The sequence below is a fragment of the Styela clava genome, chromosome 3, assembly GCF_964204865.1.
Source record: "Styela clava chromosome 3, kaStyClav1.hap1.2, whole genome shotgun sequence".
Lineage (NCBI taxonomy): Eukaryota > Metazoa > Chordata > Ascidiacea > Stolidobranchia > Styelidae > Styela > Styela clava.
The window spans coordinates 20,607,385-20,629,789 of record NC_135252.1 but is presented as its reverse complement, the minus strand read 5'-3'; the positions used below and the strand labels follow the sequence as shown (position 1 = coordinate 20,629,789).

General features: G+C 37.4%; 4 protein-coding genes across 5 annotated transcripts; all 4 read right to left on the bottom strand.

The window, feature by feature from the left end:
• Window positions 1–668: 668 nt before the first annotated feature.
• Window positions 669–8,878, bottom strand: LOC120342285 (uncharacterized). Of its 2 annotated transcripts, XM_078111074.1 has the most exons (6): window positions 8,679–8,878; window positions 7,899–8,000; window positions 6,294–6,446; window positions 1,851–2,062; window positions 1,294–1,475; window positions 674–1,136 (listed from the first exon to the last, which is right to left on the bottom strand). In XM_078111074.1, the coding sequence occupies exons 1-6, from the start codon at window positions 8,737–8,739 to the stop codon at window positions 860–862; spliced, it is 987 nt and encodes a 328-aa protein (XP_077967200.1). In that variant the 5' UTR covers window positions 8,740–8,878; the 3' UTR covers window positions 674–859. The 2 variants fall into 2 exon arrangements, with proteins under 2 accessions (XP_077967201.1, XP_077967200.1); XM_078111075.1 differs by lacking the exon at window positions 6,294–6,446 and having other exon boundaries at window positions 669–1,136.
• Window positions 8,879–11,916: 3,038 nt separating this feature from the next.
• LOC120343166 (uncharacterized) lies at window positions 11,917–13,993 on the bottom strand. Its single transcript, XM_078110758.1, has 5 exons — window positions 13,837–13,993; window positions 13,557–13,658; window positions 13,128–13,259; window positions 12,734–12,813; window positions 11,917–12,610 (listed from the first exon to the last, which is right to left on the bottom strand). Exons 1-5 carry the CDS (start codon window positions 13,991–13,993, stop codon window positions 12,425–12,427), a joined length of 657 nt encoding a protein of 218 aa, XP_077966884.1. The 3' UTR covers window positions 11,917–12,424.
• Window positions 13,994–16,279: 2,286 nt separating this feature from the next.
• Window positions 16,280–19,486, bottom strand: LOC144420996 (uncharacterized). Its single transcript, XM_078110994.1, has 3 exons — window positions 19,333–19,486; window positions 18,485–18,601; window positions 16,280–17,105 (listed from the first exon to the last, which is right to left on the bottom strand). The coding sequence occupies exons 1-3, from the start codon at window positions 19,469–19,471 to the stop codon at window positions 17,014–17,016; spliced, it is 348 nt and encodes a 115-aa protein (XP_077967120.1). The 5' UTR covers window positions 19,472–19,486; the 3' UTR covers window positions 16,280–17,013.
• A 338-nt stretch (window positions 19,487–19,824) lies between these two features.
• On the bottom strand, window positions 19,825–21,887 carry LOC120342489 (uncharacterized). Its single transcript, XM_078110993.1, has 3 exons — window positions 21,790–21,887; window positions 20,876–21,052; window positions 19,825–20,009 (listed from the first exon to the last, which is right to left on the bottom strand). The coding sequence occupies exons 1-3, from the start codon at window positions 21,833–21,835 to the stop codon at window positions 19,831–19,833; spliced, it is 402 nt and encodes a 133-aa protein (XP_077967119.1). The 5' UTR covers window positions 21,836–21,887; the 3' UTR covers window positions 19,825–19,830.
• Between the last annotated feature and the right edge of the window lie 518 nt (window positions 21,888–22,405).

Here is a 22,405-nt window from a genome sequence, read left to right as displayed (position 1 = left end):
TGACGTTAACGATACCGGTACAAATAATTCGAGTTCGAGCCTAAAGCGGGACGTATGATAAGCCTAGTTATAGATAACATATAACTTTGAGTATCGGACGTGCGGATATATATATTCTGGCTCACTATTAAACAAAATACCCGAATCGAGCTGCATAGGGTGGAATATCCATTACCAAATGAAGAACTCGAAAGGAATAGGGATCATCGTTTGCTAGATGATTTAGGATAGGATAGGATAGGATTTACATATTTATCCCGGGGGAGAGGAAAGCCGATAAGACGGCTTATCCATATGGCGAACCATGGCCTCTCGTCCGGTTACCATTCCAAGTCGGGTATGGGATTTAGTTTTTTACTGTATTGTTTGTTTTCGGAAGCATGGACTTGGTGGTGGAGGAAGCCGTAACCGACCAGCGGTTACGTGAACCACCCAACGACGGCGAGGAGTCCAGCAATCCTCTCGCACATAACCCTCCCTGCATGGGATTCGAACCTGCGAACCCACTTTCCTATCCCCAGGATATATATATATATATAAAATATAAATGTTCTATCTTCCTTAGTGACATTTTTCATTTTTTAGTGACAAAATCCAAATGTTATTAATTGCAAGGCCCCAAATAAAAATGTTCAGAATTAAATTGATTTTCTACATTAGGATTCACGTTCATTGAAATAGGAACTCTCACCGAGATCGAATAAGTGTTTCGGAAACCCTAGGTTCCGCGGAACTTCGAATAAAAAACACTGCTATTTGTAGACATTTGGTAACACAATACTTAGTGTTATTGCCATGCCGAATAATGCAAATGGAGGAAACACGCATTTTCAGTAATTTTCCTCGTTTTTATTAATTTTTATAATTGCAATTTATGAAAGAATTCTTTTTCACAAGCATAGGCGTAATTTGTATTGCAACGTTTATCGTTCACTCCGTTATACGATGCTCCACAAAGATATTCTCCACAGTTCTCGCCTCCTCCTGCGTTATTCGGTTCACCTTTTCTCCAGGGTACACTTCTTAAATCGTTGACGATCGTCCCATCTGACCAAACCCAAACATCTTTGCGTTCAATTTGATCAAGCCCTATCCACATCATGGTGTTGTGAATACAAATCTTTGAATGAATTTCACTAAAAATATAAAATAATAAAAACATTCTTAAACAAGTCTCCAAAATGAATATTGAAAATAAATTTCTTTCGAGTATTGCCAAAGACATTATATCGCATTAAAACTAAGAAAAGTTATCTTGAAAAATAGCAACAAACATTATATAGTAACAGTTACCTTCTGACAGCCGGATCTCTAAAGCCAGTGGAAATTAACTGAGCACCCAGTTGTTGGCAGCGGTTTCTCGCAGTCTGGTAATCGACTTTCTCGGAAAACCGTTTATAGAAATAATTATTGCTGGCTTTGAACCATTCAGATAACAATAAGATTTTTTCAATTTGCGACTCCATAACCCTCATCTAATGGAAAAAAAGTTTTAACTATTAGTCACTTAAGAAGTGTCTTTTCCTTTGCTATCGTCTGTGCACTGGCTTTCTTGAAAATTGACTTGAAGACAGAATTTGATCGCGTGGGACTCTTGGGAGGAAATTAATCTAATGCAAGTTTTGTTGAAGTGAGAAATTAGTTCATACGGCTACAGCGAAAGAGGATAAAACCTTGTCGAAGCCAGGAGAGACTATGAATCAGGTTTTTTAATTAGAATTGTGTTGTTTGAAACCATTCAGCAGGCAATTCTGGAACATCGACTCTTTTTAAAATTTCAAACTCTGAAATATAGAGTGATAACTGAATCTGACGTATGTCAGATTTAATTATTGTTGAGAAATACTCACAAGTTTATCATCGCCTGACTGGACAATGCTTTTCATATTTTCCAAGTCAGACTGAACATTGAATTTCACACTTTTCAAGTCAGATTGAACATTGTTTTTCATATTTTCCAAGTCAGATTGAACATTGCTTTTCACACTTTTCAAGTCAGATTGAACACTGTTTTTTATTCCTACCAGATCAGATTCAGATTTTTTCTTCGTCGACATAAATTCTGTTGGAAAAAATAAATGAAATAAATGTTTTGAGAGTACGTGTACCGTGAAGATTGATACAGATAATACAGGGTGATCGCTAGATTTGCCATGGTTCAATTTTTTTGATCGTAGCCGGATTTAAGTTAAATTGTATGACGCAGTTAAGTGACGTCATAATGGCGCACTCTGACACCTATATTTTGTGTCAAATACAACGGCGCTAACCCGGGTTGCGACGGCTATTCAAACACAGCCTAGCGATATTTTGGTGAGGAATTCTGCAACCCCGAACCTGATAGAGGGATATGGACATTGCTTAAACTTTAAAGAGTAATTATAAGTAACGAGATACGATCTCGCGGCGTGTATCCTTCGCTCTGACTCAATAGCGTGGGAAATTTCTCGAAACTTGCGCATCGCGACGACGTCAAAGTTACAAGAGAGCAGTGGCGGCGCGTGGTCATTTTGACAACCGGGACAAGCTACTGCGGGACCAAGTCACCCCCATCCACGGGGACAGGATGAGCGCTGTAAGTTCTCCCATCATTTTATGAGTTTGAAAAACCATTCCATCGGTAATAACCAATCGGCAAAAGCGACAATTTTTAACGATAAGAAAGTGTCTTTAAAACCGGTCCAAGTCAAGGGATCAATAAATATAGACATAGTTTATTTTGAAACCTCTTTCAAAAGGAAAGGCAATATTTACCCAGATAAATACAATGAAATATTAACAGAAACATCGGGAAAGCAGACAAAACCTAAAATAAGGTTTGAAACGTTACTATGAAGAAAGGAAAGGTAATGCAAAGATAAGGACATGCGTCGCTCACTCATAGATATATATGCTGCTAGACTTCTACTGCTTGAACATATATGCAACACGCCGCGGTTTCTTGGAAGCAAAATGCTCAATAACGCGCTGATTAAAGTCATGCATCCCAGAAATAACGTCTCTGTGAATGGATAAAACAGCCAAGGATGATGATGTTCAAAAAAGTTTGATTGGTGTATATACATCGCAATTCATTTTCCAATTTGCCCACGTTTATCATGGGGTAAAATTTGGAGACAGTAGCCAACAAATGGATGGGAAATTGACGTGCAAATTTTGAAAAATTTTTGGGGTTCATCAAAGAGAACGCGTCAAGGTGTTCAATGCGCAGACGATCGCCTATTGGATTCACCAGAATGTCACAGCATTCCTTTGCAGACAAAATCAAACGCTGCGTTGTTTGCCCGCGGCGTAAAGAAGCACTCCATGTGTCGTCGTATTTTATTGTTTCCCGGATACGAGATACAGCATCGCCGAAGTCTGAAATACACGACTGCACAGACGCTCCATCCATTAGCCTTGACTGCAATGCGCCGTATAATACATCCACGTGATAGAATATTGTGGAGAAAAAAGCGAGAAAAAATGAAAACTCACCATCTTCTAGCAGACGCTTTAGACATGCCGCCTCCCTCACAGAGCGTTCGTCCCAAACCGGAGAGCTCTGAATGCCATTGAAACACTCAATGAGCTCAGACCTAATTTCGGACACGCCCTGCACCACGCGTGATTGGAAGTTCCAACGTGTTGGTGCACAAGCTGAGAGACGGCGGCTACATATCTGGCGAAGGAGGTCAGAGCGCTTCGGCGAAACGGAAAAAAATGAAGAAAACCCCGAAACATTTGCAAAAAATATACGGACGAGAGGGGTATCAAGACACATATTTTTAATAACGAGGTTAAATTGGTGTGCATAACAATGTAAAAAATGCGCATGAGGAAAATCTTCTTTTATATAAACTTGAACACCATGTTTCGACCCACTCATGACTGCCGCGCCGTCATAAGTTTGAGCTATCAATTTTGACTTCGCGTTGTAAGGCTGTAACACTTCTTTCAGTACAGCCGATATCCCGCAAACCGTGCGATCAACGATTGGTACAAAGCTGTGAAATCTCTCGGTAGGTTTACCATCTTTCACAAACCGAAAAATCACAGCCAGTTGGGAAACGCACGTGATGTCAGTTGTCTCGTCAGACTGAATCGAAAGGAACTGGCAATTCTCAATTTCCAGAGCCAAATGTTGTAAATAAATTTTATACATTGAGTCGAGCAAATCATTTTGGATATCCTTAGATGTCCCTTTCGAAACAGTTGCGGCATCGAGATGATCTCTCAATACTGTATCTAGGGATGCGGTGTATTCCACCATATCCAAAAATACCCCTCTATTAGAAGAGCCAGCCCGTTCATCGTGCCCACGGAGGGACAGCTCGTGACAACCAATGAACTTCAAAACATCTATCAATCACCGAGAACATGGCGGTTTTTCTCGACGTTTTGGTTGTGCCGACGAATAGAAACCGCGCGTCCTTCATCCAACTGTGCTGCAATATTAACATTTCCGAATGTTCGGTATTTTACTGCATTGTCCAGATGCTCCATAGAAGATTGATGATCCCTGGCACGCTCGGAAAGATGTTTAAGATCTCTAAAACCAAATTTACACCAACGTGAGTCAAGGGCGGTAGCAAAAAGTAGGCAATAAAACAAAAAAGTGCATTTTTGTCCTCGCTGTAACACAACCATTCGTGTTTTTTATACCAAGTTTCTGCGCAGAATGTACGCCGACGCTTTCCTTCGTCATGGGATTGTTCCAGTGAACAATTTTTTGGTTGATAAGGCCCAAGACGTTGTACCTCTAATTTTTGTTCCAGCGGCAGCTGCGAAAACGGAGTGCGAAGTAGTGCATCAACCTTATTCATTATGAGGTCTAAGGCTAAGAAATGCGAAGCCGGAAAGAAGTGAGGAGCTCAAAAGGAATGTGGAAAATCGAAAGCAAATGGACTAAAGGTCTCTAACTGATTCAAATAGCGAAACAAGCGACAAAAACGAAGGCGAGGAAACTATCAACTCTTCAAGCAACCAACGAACGAGAAGGAATGCGTGAATATGTCAACACGTTGTTGTAAGAAACGTCGGCATTGTGTCGTCATAATTTCGGGGCTAGCCCCGATCGGCCCCGATGATTTAGTAAAAGAAACAGAAAACAAACGAGACAAACGCGGCGAGTGGAAGATAAAAGAGAGAATACGATACACAATGAGCAACCGGGGCAAAATCGGCGTCGCCCTGTCGACGTTCGGCGAAGGCTTTGCGAGCGAAAAATGAACCATGTCGGGAGAATATGGCTAGTGTAGACAGTCTGTGCAACCGATATTGAGGTATTTTTCGAATATTTTTCGAATTTTTTTCGGCCCTATTGACGCGCCGCCACTACAAGAGAGATATGGACAATGCTTAAAGATTAATCACGAGATACGATCTAGCGGTGTGTATCCTTCGCTCTGACTCACTAGCGTGAAAACTTGCGCATCGGACACGCACACACACATTCAGCGCGTCTCGAAAATCTCTCGCTTTGTAAAAATCCAGATCTCTTCATCACTAATTAATTAATAACTCGCTAATTATAAGACATAATTCATCCAAAAGCAATAGGCTACTGGTATGAGATATAATGAATGCACATGCAAAATTTGGAGCAGATTCAACCACGCCATCGTGAGATATCGCGTGCATCTAACAGACAAACAGACAAATACCTATCAACATACTTACCGATCTAAAGATCGATAAGTAATAAAGATCTATAAGTAATAAAACAGCAATGCACCCAATATAAAAGCCAACCAAGGTGAATTGGATTTGGACAGTGAATATCACAAGTGCACGTCTTCCTATACTGTAGTATAAATTCGAAGTAATACGCGCTAAGCTAGAATCCGAGATGGAAAAACTCGAAAATACCTCGCCGAGGTTATTTTGCCTTTGTGATGTCACAATAATCCTGCGGTAACAATGATGATTCATTATGACGAAACAATTGCACAAATGTACATGTCGTACTAAATCTCCATTTTTATGGGTTTCGGAATTCCTAAAATTAAATCTGAGTTAACAGACAGGTGCGCAGCATTACATAAATACCTATTTTATAAAAAATCAAAATCGCCAAAAATTACTTACGCAATTCCGTTATTAGCGTGACGATTTGTAAAAGTTGCTGTTTGTGAAAATAATTAGCTGCTTCACAAATTTTCTGTTTTTTCTAGCAATCACCAATAGAGAAGGCGTGTCAAATTAACATATAGTAAACATGGTCAAATTGAACTCTAAAACGATTGAACTATAATGTGTACGCTTCATGTTTTAGTTTTAATATTTAAGTGCTCATGTATTTACATTTATACCTTTTTGGAGTTTTTCCAGTCTTTTGTCACAATCCGTTTTATAGATTTCAAAATCGTTTGCAATTTTCATACCTTGGTACATCGTCATTGCAGTCACGATAGTCAGAACAACGACAGCAATTTTCAAACCCCAATATTTTCCACCACGTACATCTGTGTAAATAACAAATAGTATGAGACGGTTTGTTTAGTTGTTGCTTTCTAATATATTAATTCTTGTCCGTTTGTATTAGGCTACTAATACAGAAGTGGAAACAATGGATACAAGTGTAGAATATTCAAACTGACCAGGGCATGACGTAGTTGACCATATGTGAACTGCATTTGTTTGAATTCAAGAAATTGAATCAGCCAAGGAACAGCAAAGAGTTCGAAAGTAGCATTAGGTAACACACGCTTAATTTTGTCTGCAAAGTTGAACGCCCACGATTTCGTTTTGAATAATTATGGCCAACTTGTTAATAAAGCAGGGTGTGTGCAACCTGCTTCGCGCGGGCCAAATGAGGCCCATAAGGACAAATTATGTGGCCCGCGGAGAAGTGCCAATTTTGAATGGTGTGCAATCCGGGAATCGAGTTTTTGATTCAATTTTATCTTGTACGTGCGTACCTAAGTAATTACAACCCCTTTACGTTGCAAAGCCTATACCCGATTCCAATATTATCCATGCCTATGACGTTACAGTTCCCTAACAGCTAGCACACGCGAAGCAAACGAAAAATTTCAAACCCCATAATTCCTCACCGCATCAAGGGTATATGTCAGTGGTTCCCAGTGTTTTTTTTTATATAGCAGCAAACTATTGAGCTCTTTAAATATTTGCTGTAAACCCACCACAAAACATGAATATTTTCTACTCACAAAGCCATTTTGCTATAAATTAATAACAATAAATAAAAAACAAAAAAGATCAGATAAGGCGAATTTTATTCATTTATTTAATAACAGGTATAGAATAATAATGATGAATAGCTGGGAACTAAATTTTAGCGACAGAGTTAATTTAATTCATATAATGTAAATCAACAGAGAAGCTTCACGGCGTCACCCGGGGTGAAAAAGTTTTCAGTTCTTGGCTTACAGTATGACTAAATACTTGAGAATCTAAGTTTACTCCCATCTTCTTTCCAAATTTCAAATTAAAATACACGCCTGTAAGTCGATATGCTAACTTTCAACTGTCTATTTGAAATTGGAATCACTTGAAATAAATTCAAAAATGAAATCTCTCCGCGGCACACCAATAATCATTACGTGGCACACTAATGTGCCGTGGCACGGTGGTTGGGAACCACTGGTATATGTGGTAAGTTGCCTAACCGATGCCAAATCCGTAGATATTGCGGATTTTTTTATAAGCCATATCTTTTTACATACCGGTGGCTGGCCTGAAATAGAAGGGTGCTCGTATCGTACAAAGATGGCGCACAACCTGAACATATCATGTGTACCCGGTTATGGTTCAGGTTGTGCGTCATCTTGGTACGAATACTTTTGGAGCGCAAATAAAAGCCCGGAAAACATCGCGTAAATTCTTTTATCAGTTACTTGTTTGCAATTTATAACTTTAACCTTTATAAATTTTAATGAAACGATCTCTCTTACCTTTGTATTTATTTTCTGAGCGTTTTTTGACGACCCGTTCGACAATTTTTGCAATATTTTCGACGTTTTCGATATTTTCCTGTGAGTTATCTCGATTGGAACCTGTAAAATATTGAACCATCCCAATTTTAAAACTACAAATTTTCAGTAATTTATTATAATAAACTGAAATAATATTCAGGAATGTGAACATACTTGAACTATAGTTTCTATTTTTCAGATTATATGACAGTTATAGATAACAATTATTATTCTAAAACCCCAATGGTATGAAAATATCATATTAGAGTGGATTGACCAACGATTCTCTGATCGTTTGATTAGCAGGCGGTGTGATACAGAATGGTCGCCACATTCGCCTGACTTGAGACCAAATTTCTACCTGTGTGAGTTGCTAAAAGACACAGTTTATCAGAATAATCCCAAAACTATTGTTGAATTGAAATTGGCCATCACGCACAACATTAGTGCAATAAAAAGAGAAGAATGTGCCAGAGTGATTGATAATTTTGCTCGACGGCTTCAAGTATGTCTGAGACGGAATGATGGTCATTTGGATCATGTATTTAAATAAACCTTGAAATCTAAAGTTAAAGGCCCCAAACTCTCAGTACTCAATTGTTATTATATGAGCCCACACAAAAAGTTAACATTTTTAACGTCTCTTGTTTTAGTAATAAATGGTAATCGAATTAATGGGTTTCATTTATTTTGGGACACCCTATATTTTGCCAACGAAGACCTTAAACCCCTAACCTATAAGGCCGGTACCGGCCTTACCTTTGTACATTGATAACTTTTCATCGACACTTCTTTCATGTTCTTGCACTCTGGATCCCATGTCGAGTTACACCTAGATATATTTCAAGTTCGTCTACGATTAATTCAATCTAACTAATCTCTGTCTGAAGAAATATAAATTTACGACGACAACATATAAAAACCTTTAAATAAAGCTGCACAGCGGCATTGAAGCGACATCGAACGCTGTTATAAGATAACATATTTCAGATTAAGACACCGTGAATGCGCACTTTCGTTTTGCATGAACGCCCGAACGCTTGATTGCCTCGGGGCTTCGTCTGGCTGTTCTCGCTCGTTGTGGAATCGGGCCATATATTTATTTCAAATTATCACAGGGTTGGGAGACGGGTCGAAAATTCTAATTCAGCGTTCCATAACCAGAAAGCAATTTCTCCCCATGTGCGAAAGAAATTTGTGGTTTTGGGGAGGTGATATTACTTTGTAGTTTGTGTAGTTTTACTAACATTTTTAGTTTGATTTTACTATTGTAGAATATATTTATAGACTCATTTTTAACTATTCGAACTTCAGAACTACGCAAAAACCAGAATGAGACTTGCGCGTAACACTAGGAAGGGAATTCATTAAAGCTTGACAAAATAACGGAAACATATTTTCAATGCATAGTGGGGGGGGGGGGGGGGTATAAGGAGATCCAAAACAAACAAGAGAAAACAATTTTCAAATAAGGTTGGCAACAGCTGTTTTATTCAATGGACCTTTCCCCGACCCTTGCCCCAAGGAATTCTTCCTATGCTTCACTATATAGCAAAATTTTGGATGCTTATTTTGCGAATGTTTTGGAGAGTCGACACTCACAAACTGATTTATATGCGCCAAACCATTATTTTCTATTAGATAATTAGAATAAAAAACCACGTGACACTGACACGCACTAATAGCTAATTTTAACTTGGTCTATCGCAGCTTTCCCGGTACTAACCTTTGGTCATTGCAACTAAACTAAAGCTTATCGGGTGACATAATGACAATTAAAATACTTCGTTTACAACTAAGTTTTGGAAACACAACCGAAAACTTACAAAGAACAAGCAAAACCGCGAAAACGAGGCAATGTTTACAACCATGCTTGAATATCTTGAAACATCCACTGAACAGAAAAGGATCTATCACCGTGTTTGCATTCACAAAATTTTATTCCAAAGTAAAAACTCGGAGTCTAAATTCGATCAATCCGGAATTGCCAGTCAAAGCCGGATTTGATTTTTCGAATGGTTCGGAGTTAGATTTAGTTAAAATCAAGACGCCAATCAAACATCTAACCGCGATCTATTGAATATATATTGATCGTTTGTTTATGACTTAACTACAGTTTATATGAGTGATATGTAGGTATCAGGGGTGAATGAGATATTTTTTTTATACCGCTAATTTATAATCCTCTCATTCCACCTTAATGTGATAATTACTATTTTTTTTTATTTTGAAACGTGGCGGACGGTGTTTTTCTCAAATCTGACATTGTTGCATTGGTGGCGGGGTCTTTCCCCAAAAGAATCTAATTTTGTATCGAACTCACTATTAACAGGTTCCCTCAATTCAGAAATGTATGTAATGTATGTGATTTCGTGAAATGCGTTAACATGACACCCTCTACATAAATTTAATACATAAGTTCCGAGATGCCAAATATAACTCGTCAGCTACGGAAACACTTAACCTATTTGCTGTGGTCGTCTAACGCAGTGGTTCTTGAACTTTTTTGCACCACCGTTACAGTAATTTTACCGTCATGCTTTTATATTTTTATTTGCTTTGATTGACAAATCAATCTCTCTCTCTCTCTCTATCTTTCTCTCTCTCTCTCTCTCTTTCTCATTGTTGGTTGTAATTAAAAGTTACCAGCCTTATAAAATTCAATGTAATAATACATGCGATGACTTTTGAGTAAATGTAATTCTTCTTAAAGTTTCCCAACACCACCATGTGCTTGTGACTTTCAGATTTTTCATTATCTTGTTCTGATACAGAGTTCAAAATATATTGAACCTAAGGAAATAGGTAAAAATGGAGGATCTCTACATTACATCTGAATTTTTCTTGTTATTTTTATTCCAGTTTATCTTAAGATAATTTTTTCACCTCACTGTTTTTGGTGGTCAGGCACGTACTTGTACGTTTTAAAACTTTGTCCTTTATGCTCATCCTCCAGGTCTTTTTGTTTGTCTGTTTGTTGTTTTGTTTTATGTCAGAGTGACCAAATACAATTGGTTTATTGATAATTTTTAGATTTAGACTTGTCAAAATCTTTTTCCGTTCACTTTAAATTCGTAAAAATGTTGCTTAATGTCTGTATTTTGCGCAGTTAAAGTAGAAGAGTATTTTATTTTGATTCAAAATTTATTTCAGTAAAAATTAAATAAAAATCTAAAGTCTAATTAAACAAACTAGAGAGACAAGTAAAACCAAATAGAAGATTTTAGAATCAAAAGAAGATAGTTGGAAAGGATGCATTATAGATCCACTTGAAATATCGACCTGCAGAAATATACTCTGGCTCACTCTAATTAAACGATAATTGAGGGCCATATAATTGAAAGATCTTATTGCTTTCCTCCTCATTTTGAATATAATTTTTCCTTATCGTATTCTCACATTTTCGATTACTCAAAAAAAGAATGGAATTGAATTAAAAACTTATAAGCAAAGTTCTTGGACAACATTTTTTTTACAATATTTATCATTACAATTCACGAGAGAATGCTTTTTCACAAGCGTAGGCGAGATGTGGAGAACAAGGGCCGTCGTTTGCTCCGCTATTTGATGTTCCGCAAAGATATTCACCACAATCCTCCATTCCTTTATAGTTATTTGGTTCACCCTTTCTCCATGGTATACTTTTTATATCCGCCAGGACAGTACCATCTGACCAAATAAAAATTTCTTCTCGTTGAATGTCATCAAGCCCGATCCATATGCGAGTCTTCGCAATACAGATTTCCGGAAGAATTTCTCTGGATAAGATTTAGGATATTTATCCCGGGGAAAAGAAAGCCGATAAGACGGCTTAATCATATGATAAACCACGGCCCCTCGCCCGGTTACTAGTTCGTGTCGGGTAGGAAAGATTTTATTTCCACACAAACAATTGAAGACGTTAAAACGCAATATCTATAGAGGTAGAATACCCAATTTATACATTGTGTAATCAAATTATCAAAATTGATGCAACAATATAATATAAAAAGGTGATGATTTAGGTCCATGATTCAAAACTTATCACAGCAGGATTATGATAGAGTTTAGAGGACATATGTAAAATAATATATATTACTACATCGGTACTACACTGTGATCTGGTACATTACTGATCACCATAAAAGAGCCGAGCTCGGTATGTAATTAGTTAGTCTGTTATTTGCATGCATTTCTATGCAGATGTATGAGCGCGATGGTGGGGAAAGCAGTACCCAGCCTGTAGCTACCTAGAGCGATCAGCAATCTTCTCGTACATTATTACATTCACGGGATTCGGACCTGCGGACTCACGCGGGATAATCAGAGGTGCGGTGGTCAGCGTATTCCTAGCCCGACGCGCCACACCGCCGAGGCATAATTTATACATCCATAATATGAGAGAATAAAAATATATTATTTTTCGTCACTGAGTTGTTTTTTTTAAATTTTTACAATATACCATTTTCACCCAAAACTAAGAACATTCAACTCAAAAAACATTAATAATTATAGAAGAACTTTAATTACCTTCTAACATCAGGATCTCGGAAGCCGGTGGAAATTAACTGAGCACCCAGTTGTTTGCAGCGCTTTCTAGCAGTAAGGTAATCGACTTTCTCGGAAAACCGTTTATAAAATAGATTATTACTGGCTTTAAACCATCCAGACAACTTGAGAATTTTTTCATTTTGCGACTCGATAACTTTCATCTGAGGAAGAGAGAGTTTTGCTATTAGACAGTCAAGTTTTTGCACTTCAAATTGATCAACTCTGAAAAATTAATTGATACCGCGGCGGATTTCAGATTCAATTATCGTTAATCAAAAACTCACAAGCTTATCATCCCCTGACTGAACAGAGTTTTTCATATTTTCCCGATCTACCTCAATTTTTGTCCTCATGACTGTATGTTCTGCTCAAAAAATTAAATGATTAAAATATGCAAGGGATATGAATGTGTGCTGTAAAAGTATGGATATATTTTTGAAACATTCCAAAACTTCTCTCTGGATAAGCATCCACTGATACGTGGCAAAATACCATTTGTGGAAGGGCCGAACGCTTACTTGTCCGACTGCCCCGGTTCACGGAAGGCATGAGGTTTAAACTCAAGATCTTCAACTTACGATGTAAAAAATAGTCAATCCAAACGCTAAACTGAATGGGCAATACACTTAATATTTCGGTCCTAATATTTAATTTCTATTGGAATGTTTATATTTATACCATTCTGCAGTTCTTCGAATTTTCGGTCAAAATCTTTTGCGATTTTCATACTATGGTACGTCACCATTGCAGCCACGATAGACAGAACAACGACAGCAATTTTCAAAACCGGAAATTGTGCATCAAGTACTTCTAGGAAAATAACAAAAAGTGCAACGGATTCGCGCTGAACAAGGCTTCAAACAAAAAGTTCCATACTCATGGTATCACTGTACGTAGAATAGTATTATTTACAGCTGTTATAGCTGTAGTTCCACACTTTGGTTGCATAATGTTCAAATAATATCCAAGTTATGAAATTTTCGAAAAAAAAAATTGCATAAAGGATGTTTTTTTCACACATTAGTGGCACAGTCTCGTTCGAAGAGAGAAACTTTTTTACAAATTGTATTTTACCCTTTATACATTTTTAATGGAACAATCTCTCACCTCTGTTTTTCTTTTCCAAATGTTTTTTCAAGAATCGCTCAAAATTTTTTGTGATATTTTCAGCGTTCTCCAATTCATTTGGTGAGTGATTAAGATTTGAACCTACAAAATAATAAATCAATATCATGGCAGTTGCTCTATGTTAAAACTACAAATCTCCAGTCATTTTATTTTGATAAACTAGATTAATATGTTACCTTGTGAACATATTTTAACGCTAAAGTACGTTGACAATCACCCGTAGAAATCCATTAAGTGGAAATCCATTACAGTGAAAAACTTTCAAAAATGAATACAAATTTTCTCGAAGGAACTAGATCATACACCGTTATCTGATATTTCAGAAGCTTCAAAAGCAGAAGATCATAATCGTCATCTGCGCTGTGAGCGCCGGCGCCGTTGGAACAGCAGAGTGGATTTGGTAAAGTGATATACATAGGGATTTGTTCAAAGAGAATTGTTTTAATTCAAGTTTTTTCTGCCTGTTTTGTTCAAAATGACTGGACTATTTGATTTTATTGTATCAAATAGGTTGAAGAAAAATGGATGTAAAAACTTGCCAAGCGCTTCTTATTTGCAATAAATCTTTTAAAACGCCACAAATATCGATAGAGGCTCATGCACACCTTCTCAAGTTGTACTCGTAGTTCAGTGGTTGGCGCAGTAAGGCGCAACCGATAAGCCATTACGTGAACGACCCTGCTGCGATGAAACCGCGTTGCGAAAATTGAAATGCGGTCGAATAAATGAGTTTAAATGTTTAACCTTGAAAAACTCACTTTAACCTTAAAAGACTTACTTCAACCTTAAAAAACAAAGTATGCTGAGCATAAATTAACCGAACAGTATTAACCGTAACAATGACTTGAAAAATGTCAATACATGACCTCGAAATCTATATTATGGCGTCATAACAAATTAGTTGTGGCGTCTTTGCATCAGAGGACTCTTTCAATTAATATAGGCTAGGTTGGGGTGTCTCATTGTTCATATCAGTAGATTCCCGCCGATATAAGCATATTCTTAATTATCGCAACACACTCGTTTTGCCGAAGGGCTGCACTTGATCGAATTGCTTTTGTAGTAGGCTCGTGAGCTAATTTTCATGATTTTCTTACTCAAAACGTCTCTCTGATATCTCGGCTAAACATTCCGGGTAAAATCTTATGACTTTGGTGGAGATATAAAGTGACGATAAATGTACGCAACAGTGGTAAATGCCTTAAGCATATAATTCAATGCCATATACATATTGAGCCAACCAAATATGCATATACAACCAATGACATATGCACATGCAGTAAATGTTCCATATGCATATACTGCTAATAGCATATGCATATACAACCAATGCCATATACATATAGAGCCAACCAAATATGAATATACAGCCAATGGCATATGCATATACAGCCGATATCATATGCATGAACAGCCAATGCGATATTCAGCCAATATATAATGTAAAAGTGATACCATGCAAGCGGCATCAACTGCAGCACTGTCTTTACATAGTGAAAATTTGAAATCGATTGGTCGATAATTTTTGGAGAATAGCAATTTTTTCCAACAATAAAATTCAGGCATAAAGATCATATATATAAAATTTTTGCAATCATTATTCAATAATATATCGCCAAGGAAACACTTAACCGGCTGACATGTTAGCACTTAAATGAATTTCTGTTGGTATTTCTTTCATTTCCTCTCAATTTGGATTTCATATTGAGTATCGCTTCTGTATATTTATTGCGATTTTTTTCAAGTGTTTTTTCGCAATTTATTTATTCTATAACTGATCTCTGGTAAAAGAAACAGAAACTCATAACGTCACAAAGATGACAAGTGACGAATCGACACAGCGTGAGGGTGAATCGACGTGGTAGACAATAATATTCATGATTCAGCTATCGTGAAAGAGTCTCTTTGTTTTGCTTGAATGTAAGCTCGCTGCCTTTCATATGGCTTCTTTGTTCATACGGATATCAATTTCACCAAAATGACACCAATGTTTGGGTATATAGCAGGGGTGGGCAAGGTTTTTGAACCAGGGGACAAGTTTTGTCCACTTAGACTGGCGGACTATAAAAGTATTTACAGTGTTACAAAGCAAAGGTGGAAAACAATAAGCCTCGTGCCAAAACTAAATTTAACCGCAATCTCAACAAATTCTTTGAGCTATTTTAGCTGAAACATCAAAATTTGATTTCGGGTTGGTTGTGGTAGCATCAGACGGGCCAGATTGAATTACCCAGTGGGCCGGATTTAGCCCGTGGGCCGTATTTTGTCAATGTCTGGTATATAGTAAAAACCGGCCGTTGTGGTTGGAGTCTGAAAATCTTGGTTAGGAGTTGTTAGTCGGGAATTGGAGTCAAAATATCTTAAATGCAGATGGGCTCGAATATGCTGACACGTCGCACCAAAAAATTTGCTATTTCAAAATGCTTTGGGTTATTAAATGCGAATGAGGAAGTTATCGAGGGGCTGTCTCACATTCTGATTGGTGAAAGCCTTTCTGCTGTATCTCTCTCTTTCAAGATGTGTGACAGGAGTCGCGAGGGACCTCTTAAGGTCTGACTGACTCCATGTGTGTGTTTGCCAATATACTTCACTCGGAAGCCACTGTATCACACAAGACTCCGAGATGCGTTCTGAACTGATGACCAAGATATGAACTTTCAACAAATGTAGTTTCAGTTACAAGAAAAAGGATTGGACTCAAGTCAGTGTTTGTAACGTTTATTTAGATTTTAAAAAGTAAAAACAACGAGAAAATGGAATCAGTCGCAAAAATGCTCTGAAAAGAAATGTTTGCGATTGGAATCGAAAAATATAAATGTAGTAAATTCAATAAAGTTTAATAAAAAAGTATGAAAAAATTAGATAATTCAAAATATTAAATAAAAACGAGAGGGTGTCGTTTTAGGTGCAATAACAGCCACAGAAAATAATTTTAATAACATTTTCAAATCTTTCGAAATTTTTCTAGCTCTTCTTCTACTTCTAACTGAAAAACCAGCGAGTATGATTGCATTAGTCCATTAGTGTGCAGCCTTCGGTCCGTGCGCCAAATGCGACCCACAAGGGAATTTGTGTGGCTGCCGCGGCATGCCATTTTGGAATTGGGTGCAACCAGCGGAACTAAATTCTAATTTAGTTTATTCTGGTAAATGCAAGTAATCACAATCTCTGCAAAGTTTACACCTGAGTATAGGAAAGATGCGCCCGGCGGTTTCTTTCAGTTAATGAATTGTGGCCCTCCTGTATTACAGGTTGCACGTCCCTGCATTAGTATTCAGATTCTTATAGTAGTTTGAAATTATTCAGGTCAATTTCGAAAAGTCTTTAAAGTTACAATATTGCATGGCATCGATTGGGTTTGACTATTTCAAGCATATTTTTAAAGCAATGATAAAAAATCGGGTTTGCCCTTGTATACTGGTTTTCATTATTTTCTTCAATATTCTTCATCGATATACATCGCCGTTGTTTCATTGATAAATTTCAATCCTTCGCTAACAAAATACGTTCCTGGTCCTCCAGTAATGCCTGTGTGTGAATGAGAGATATTTCAATGAATTATTTTTGCACCATCGCACGGAACAAGATTCTGTACCAGCAGTCACTTAGAAGCCTAGAACAACCAGTGCGACCTTTCGAATCTGGACCATTTACCTGTCTATGTCGGATTGAAAATCAAGTTGTCAGATTTGGCCTTAACTATTTCGTCGTTCTATGCGTAACGCACTGGTTCCCAATAGACTACATGTTTACAAACTTTAAAATGTTTAACATACACTTTAACGATCACAAAATTGATTTTTATTCCAAAGCTGCATTTTTTGTAAGCGCGCCGTGAGATTTTCCATGATAATTTGAAGCCACACGAATGAAAAGTTTGGGAACCGCAGACGTAACAGATTTTCCAGAGCCCAGTATGAGTAGAGATAGAAATAATAATCGAAAATGGAATTTTTGTTATAGGAAATGAACTTGTCTTCACATTTTATTACTTGTTAACGAAGTGCAAAACCACGATGAAGGTAACTTTATTCAACGAATCTTGCAGCACTTACTACTTCTATACATTGTTACAGTGGCGTAGCAAGACTCTCGTGGGCCCCCCCGCAAAAATATTTTGTGGAAATGACCCTAAAAACTCTCGGACATAAGCTAAAACAACGCTTTTTTTAATTCGTCAAAAAGCATAACATCTCGCTATTAAAAGGCAATGGTAACCTAAAATTTGCCGCTTATCTTGGTTACATCAATTTTTTTCATACGTGCTTCCTCTTATGCCCTTTTTCTGCGTTTCTGTGCGCCACTGAGAGGTTTTGCTTTCGACATCATTCTGACACCCTTCGTAATTTTGCCGGTGCGATCGAACCACAAGACGCCGAAAATCGACGACTCCTTGGCATTGTTACGTAACAAAACGATTTGTTGAGCAGAACTAACATCAACGTTATAAGATGTGCATTACTGGTTTTGCAATGCAGCATTCGGTTTTGCGGCTTAAATTTTTAAATTCTAACCGCTTGGGCCCCTTTGTGCTGTGGGCCCTCCCGCGACCGCGGGGGTTGCGGGGGTGGATGCTACGCCACTGCATTGTTAGTATGCTGATAAAGTTTGATAAGTTACTCCTAGAATTAGAGTGGGGAGTGCATAGGATACAAATGGTGCAATGCCGGTTCCGCCAGCTGCGAGGACAACTCGCTATACCAACAGTTAACTGAATCAACATACTTTAATACATATATAAATGTTTATGCCTCATTTTCGACTCCGGAACGGACAAACAACTAAGATTGCCTAAATGAATAGGGCTAAAAATGTAAAAAGAAAGCAAGATGTACATTGACTCGTCTATATGTTCCAACATTGCCCCTAGGAAACTATGTCAGTTTTAGTTCCGAAAAGAATATTACCTGTTCCACATTCTCTGTAACATCTTTTACATTTCATCATACTTCTCCAATCATCCACTGGAGGGCACTCTGGAATCTTACAACGAGCATGTATATAACAAGCTGGTCCTCGACCGTCTGTGCAAGTAATTAAAAAAATGTATTAACCCGGAATGTGCCACAGAACAACATGATCGGCTATTGAAAGTTCTTAGATTTGGAATAAATAGACAAATATGTTTAGTAAGATGTTTGCATTATGATTTAGGTCGGGTTCCCGATTTGGGAGAAATTCCGCCCAAGAGAGAAATTTAATTTTTTATAGGGAAGGAAATTTTCTTTGAATTTGCTATTTGTTACTTATATTAGTATTACTGTAACACACTGTACATACATTAAACTATTCAAACTGCGTAAAAACCAGAGTGCGAAGCGTGTGTATCAGAAGCTGACGATACATTAATGATTGGAAAACAAACTAAAACAGAGTGTTCACACATACAGGGAGGGGGAAATGAAGAGTTTTTTTAAGCATGTAAATGGAGGAATATATTAAAGACGCTGGGACCACTGAATTAAAGTTACATCAATTACCTCGAACAAGGTATAATAAAATGGTTAGGCAATGCCGAACCGGAATGATTGTGTTCCGGTACTCCGGAAGTATGCGCACCAAGATGTCGCATAACCTGAACCCTAACCTGGTACACAACCTAAGTTCAGGTTGTGCGCCATCTTGGTGCGCATACTTCAGGAGGTCCTTTGTTCCTCTCAAACTTTAATATAGCTCCTAACTATGACGGCGGCGTTTTTCAAAGTAAAAGACATATAAAATGGGTCGTATAAAAAGTTTATGACAATAAACTTACGGCATCTCTCAAGAATCTTGTGGTTGCAGATTGCATCAGGTTCAGGAGCGCATGAATATTTGCTTTTGCATCCTTCCAGACAATTCGATGTCACTTCCAACAATATCTCTAGGTCTGTGGAAAGACGGATTGAGTTCATAGGTTACAGATTGCAATAGGGTACAGGTAGGCGGGTAACATTAATTAAACAAATTGATCGCGAGTAGTTTAATTCTCTGATCGTGAAGTGTATATTCTTTTGCTCTCGCTTGTTGGATTTTTATTTAACTCGGCGCATAAAGTAACTGCTCAAACCGCCAAGAAGCAAAACTAGATACTTTTTAAAATGATCGGGAGCGCCTCAAGTGGTAATGTTATTATAAGAGGCCACAGATCACAAGAGCTTGGGCTTGGGGACCACTGACGTAAGGAATTCAGCACGCGCGTTTCTGCCACATAGTGCAATTCAAATCGTCGTGCCTGACGCTTTTTGATATATGCAGTAAATCCTTGTAGCGGTCAAAACCCAAAATAGAAGGAATAAAACTTTGTGCACTTGCCTGGTTCCATGCAGTTTCTTCGGCAGTTATGGCATGTTTGTAACCGTAGAGCTGCTTCTATTGTGAGGTCACAAGTATCCAAACATTTTGAATGAGAATGAAGAACGCAATCATGAAAGAATGGCGAATGAACATCAGCTGAAATAGTTATTAGACTATTACTATGAATGGTATTTTGATAAGTAAAGTATTTGGTATTCACGATATTGAAGATTGAGTAAATCAAGTTTATTTTATACAACCAGTAAAAAACATCACATACACTATTCATAAAAGTGGTAATCATACAATTTTACTGTCGAAAGAAAGCTGCGGGGAACCAAATATGATTATCGAGCAGCGACACCCAAGGTTATATGTCTAGTCGAAAGGATCGGGTAATTTAATTATGAAACTACTGGGGGGTAGAAGTCCTTGACCTCAGAGTGGCGAGTCAAAAGTTAACTCTGGAGTCGAGTCATTCACTGGGCTAAGTTTTACTGGTGATTAGTTAATGTCAAGACATGTTCATGAGTTTTTGATAAATGATAATTCAAGTCCAACTCGAGTCGGATCAATGACTCGATCTTCACCAACAATGGTTATCGACAGCGATCAATACAATGGCATTTGAGTCAATTCTTTCTTTTTGTTTACGTGCCGGTTCGCGCATGTATGTAACGAGGAAGCTAGCGCAAGAAGGCGCAAACAAAATTGTACATTATGATAATCAGTAATACTTCGTATATCATGTTATCTAAACATGTTCATTTGGTCTCAGTTTCTGCGTTGCCTGGGGTGACAGTCTCCTCTCCACCCCACCCCTAAATAAAGGCAAAACCCGTATACACTTCTTAATAATCTCTTCAAAAATGGAAGAACGTTATTCATTATTTTCTCTAGAATATGTTTCAAATTATCTGGGTTCTGAGATACGATTATCAAATGCATACTTGTAGATAGATAAAGACAGGCCTGGATGCTGTTTTTTTTTCACCTTGAAATAGAAATTTAATCAGACTTACAGCATTTATTTTCATGCAAGCATTCTGTGCAATTCTCAGTTCGTTCATACGCATAATTGAACAATTCTTCTAGTTGATAACAACTATCAGGTCTCTCACAATCAAGAAAACATTGCACGGTCTTCTCAGGCATCTTGTCCCAAGTGTCCAACCTTCTGCCGCTTGTGATATTGAACGCTGAAAACAAAGAAAATTACTCGGTTTTGATGAAATTATAATGATCTACGTTCACTATATAAGAGCAATATATTTTACTTTCAATTAACGGTTTTCATTGCAATAAATCAAGTAAGGTATATGCCTATCGTCTATATAAACTACACTAAGTGAGTGAATTTGTGAGGGTTAGTCTTGCGAAATCCAAGCGTAAACGTTTACTTTTCTTAAATACCAGTTTAAAATGCATCAATTTCTTACAAACATTTACAAATAAATTTTTTTCGAAATTCCCATATCATCTCTCTTGTCTTGAAAACCTCGAATTTGTAGATTCATAAAAAAATCAAGCCGAATCCATGTAGTGAATACCTCTTTAATATTTTTTAGTGATTTCGCTTACACACACGGCATATATACATTAGATTCCTTAGATGAGCCAGTGTTATATAGCAATATGTATCTTATTGCCATATTTAAGCTCAGTTGGTAACTAATCCGTATCTAGTGGTAGTACAGAATAGGGTTGTAAAGTTTGAGTGTTTGACATTTTTTTACTACGGTTGGGGCTCAAAAACGTCCCCCAGTGGGATTCATAGTTTTGATTTCCTCCGGAATTCCATGCTTTCATATCGTCTAATGACGGCGGCGTGCATACCCTAATTAGTTAGTTATCAATTGTAAATGTTCCAGAATACACAGTGCGAGTTAGTTTTTTTGGCCTTTCAATATAGAGGTAAAATGAAATATAAACTCACCGAACAAAATCACAAACACGGTAATCATTATTGCAAAAGTCATCATGAATTTAGCGAGTTAGGTGTAAATTAATTGAATATTAGCTAAATGTTCTGAAAAAAAAAATATAAGAATATTGAAATGCTATAAACTGATGAATGCTAGACTATTCGCATTGTTGGGCGATTTCTGTTGTGGTGGAAATATCGCCTTTACCCGAAACCAATCTCAAATTTTCAGTACTTGAAGACGTAACTTTCTTTTTGTTTTCTAAATCTCTCCTGATTCTAATGAGACCCGATATTTCATTGAAAATGGGGTTTGATTTTAATCGAAACAAGTTTTTATTAAACTTGCTCGATCGACTGCGTATTGCTTGTCCGCCAATATATTTATCAAACCCGGCGGACTCTATAATTATTAATTAAACGATACTTGAGTATGCAATTCTCTCAATTATACTATGCCGAGGTCTTCTATGAATCACACCTAATCCAATGTCAGTACACACTAATTCTTTGTATATATGGTTTGAAATAATATTCTCTAAGTTAGCCTAGGATCTGTTTCGTCATGGATAAATAAATAAAACTTATTTTTTCTTGTATTCACATGATAACGTGCAATTCTATACTA

Coding starts and splice junctions, on each gene's coding strand:
- LOC144420996 (XM_078110994.1), bottom strand. CDS start 19,471: ATGAACTCAATCCGTCTTTCCACAGACCTAGAGATATTGTTGGAAGTG. Junction 18,602..19,332: donor CAAGATTCTTGAGAGATGCC/GTAAGTTTATTG, acceptor TTACTTGCACAG/ACGGTCGAGGACCAGCTTGT. Junction 17,106..18,484: donor TTACAGAGAATGTGGAACAG/GTAATATTCTTT, acceptor ATTCACACACAG/GCATTACTGGAGGACCAGGA.
- LOC120343166 (XM_078110758.1), bottom strand. CDS start 13,993: ATGTATATCACTTTACCAAATCCACTCTGCTGTTCCAACGGCGCCGGC. Junction 12,814..13,127: donor ATTCGAAGAACTGCAGAATG/GTATAAATATAA, acceptor TTTTTTGAGCAG/AACATACAGTCATGAGGACA. Junction 12,611..12,733: donor AGTCAGGGGATGATAAGCTT/GTGAGTTTTTGA, acceptor TCTCTTCCTCAG/ATGAAAGTTATCGAGTCGCA.
- LOC120342285 (XM_078111074.1), bottom strand. CDS start 8,739: ATGGGATCCAGAGTGCAAGAACATGAAAGAAGTGTCGATGAAAAGTTA. Junction 2,063..6,293: donor ACTGGAAAAACTCCAAAAAG/GTATAAATGTAA, acceptor TTTTTCCAACAG/AATTTATGTCGACGAAGAAA. Junction 1,476..1,850: donor AGTCAGGCGATGATAAACTT/GTGAGTATTTCT, acceptor TTTTTCCATTAG/ATGAGGGTTATGGAGTCGCA.
- LOC120342489 (XM_078110993.1), bottom strand. CDS start 21,835: ATGATGACTTTTGCAATAATGATTACCGTGTTTGTGATTTTGTTCG. Junction 21,053..21,789: donor CGTGTTTGTGATTTTGTTCG/GTGAGTTTATAT, acceptor CTTTGTTTTCAG/CGTTCAATATCACAAGCGGC. Junction 20,010..20,875: donor CTTGCATGAAAATAAATGCT/GTAAGTCTGATT, acceptor TAACTATTTCAG/CTGATGTTCATTCGCCATTC.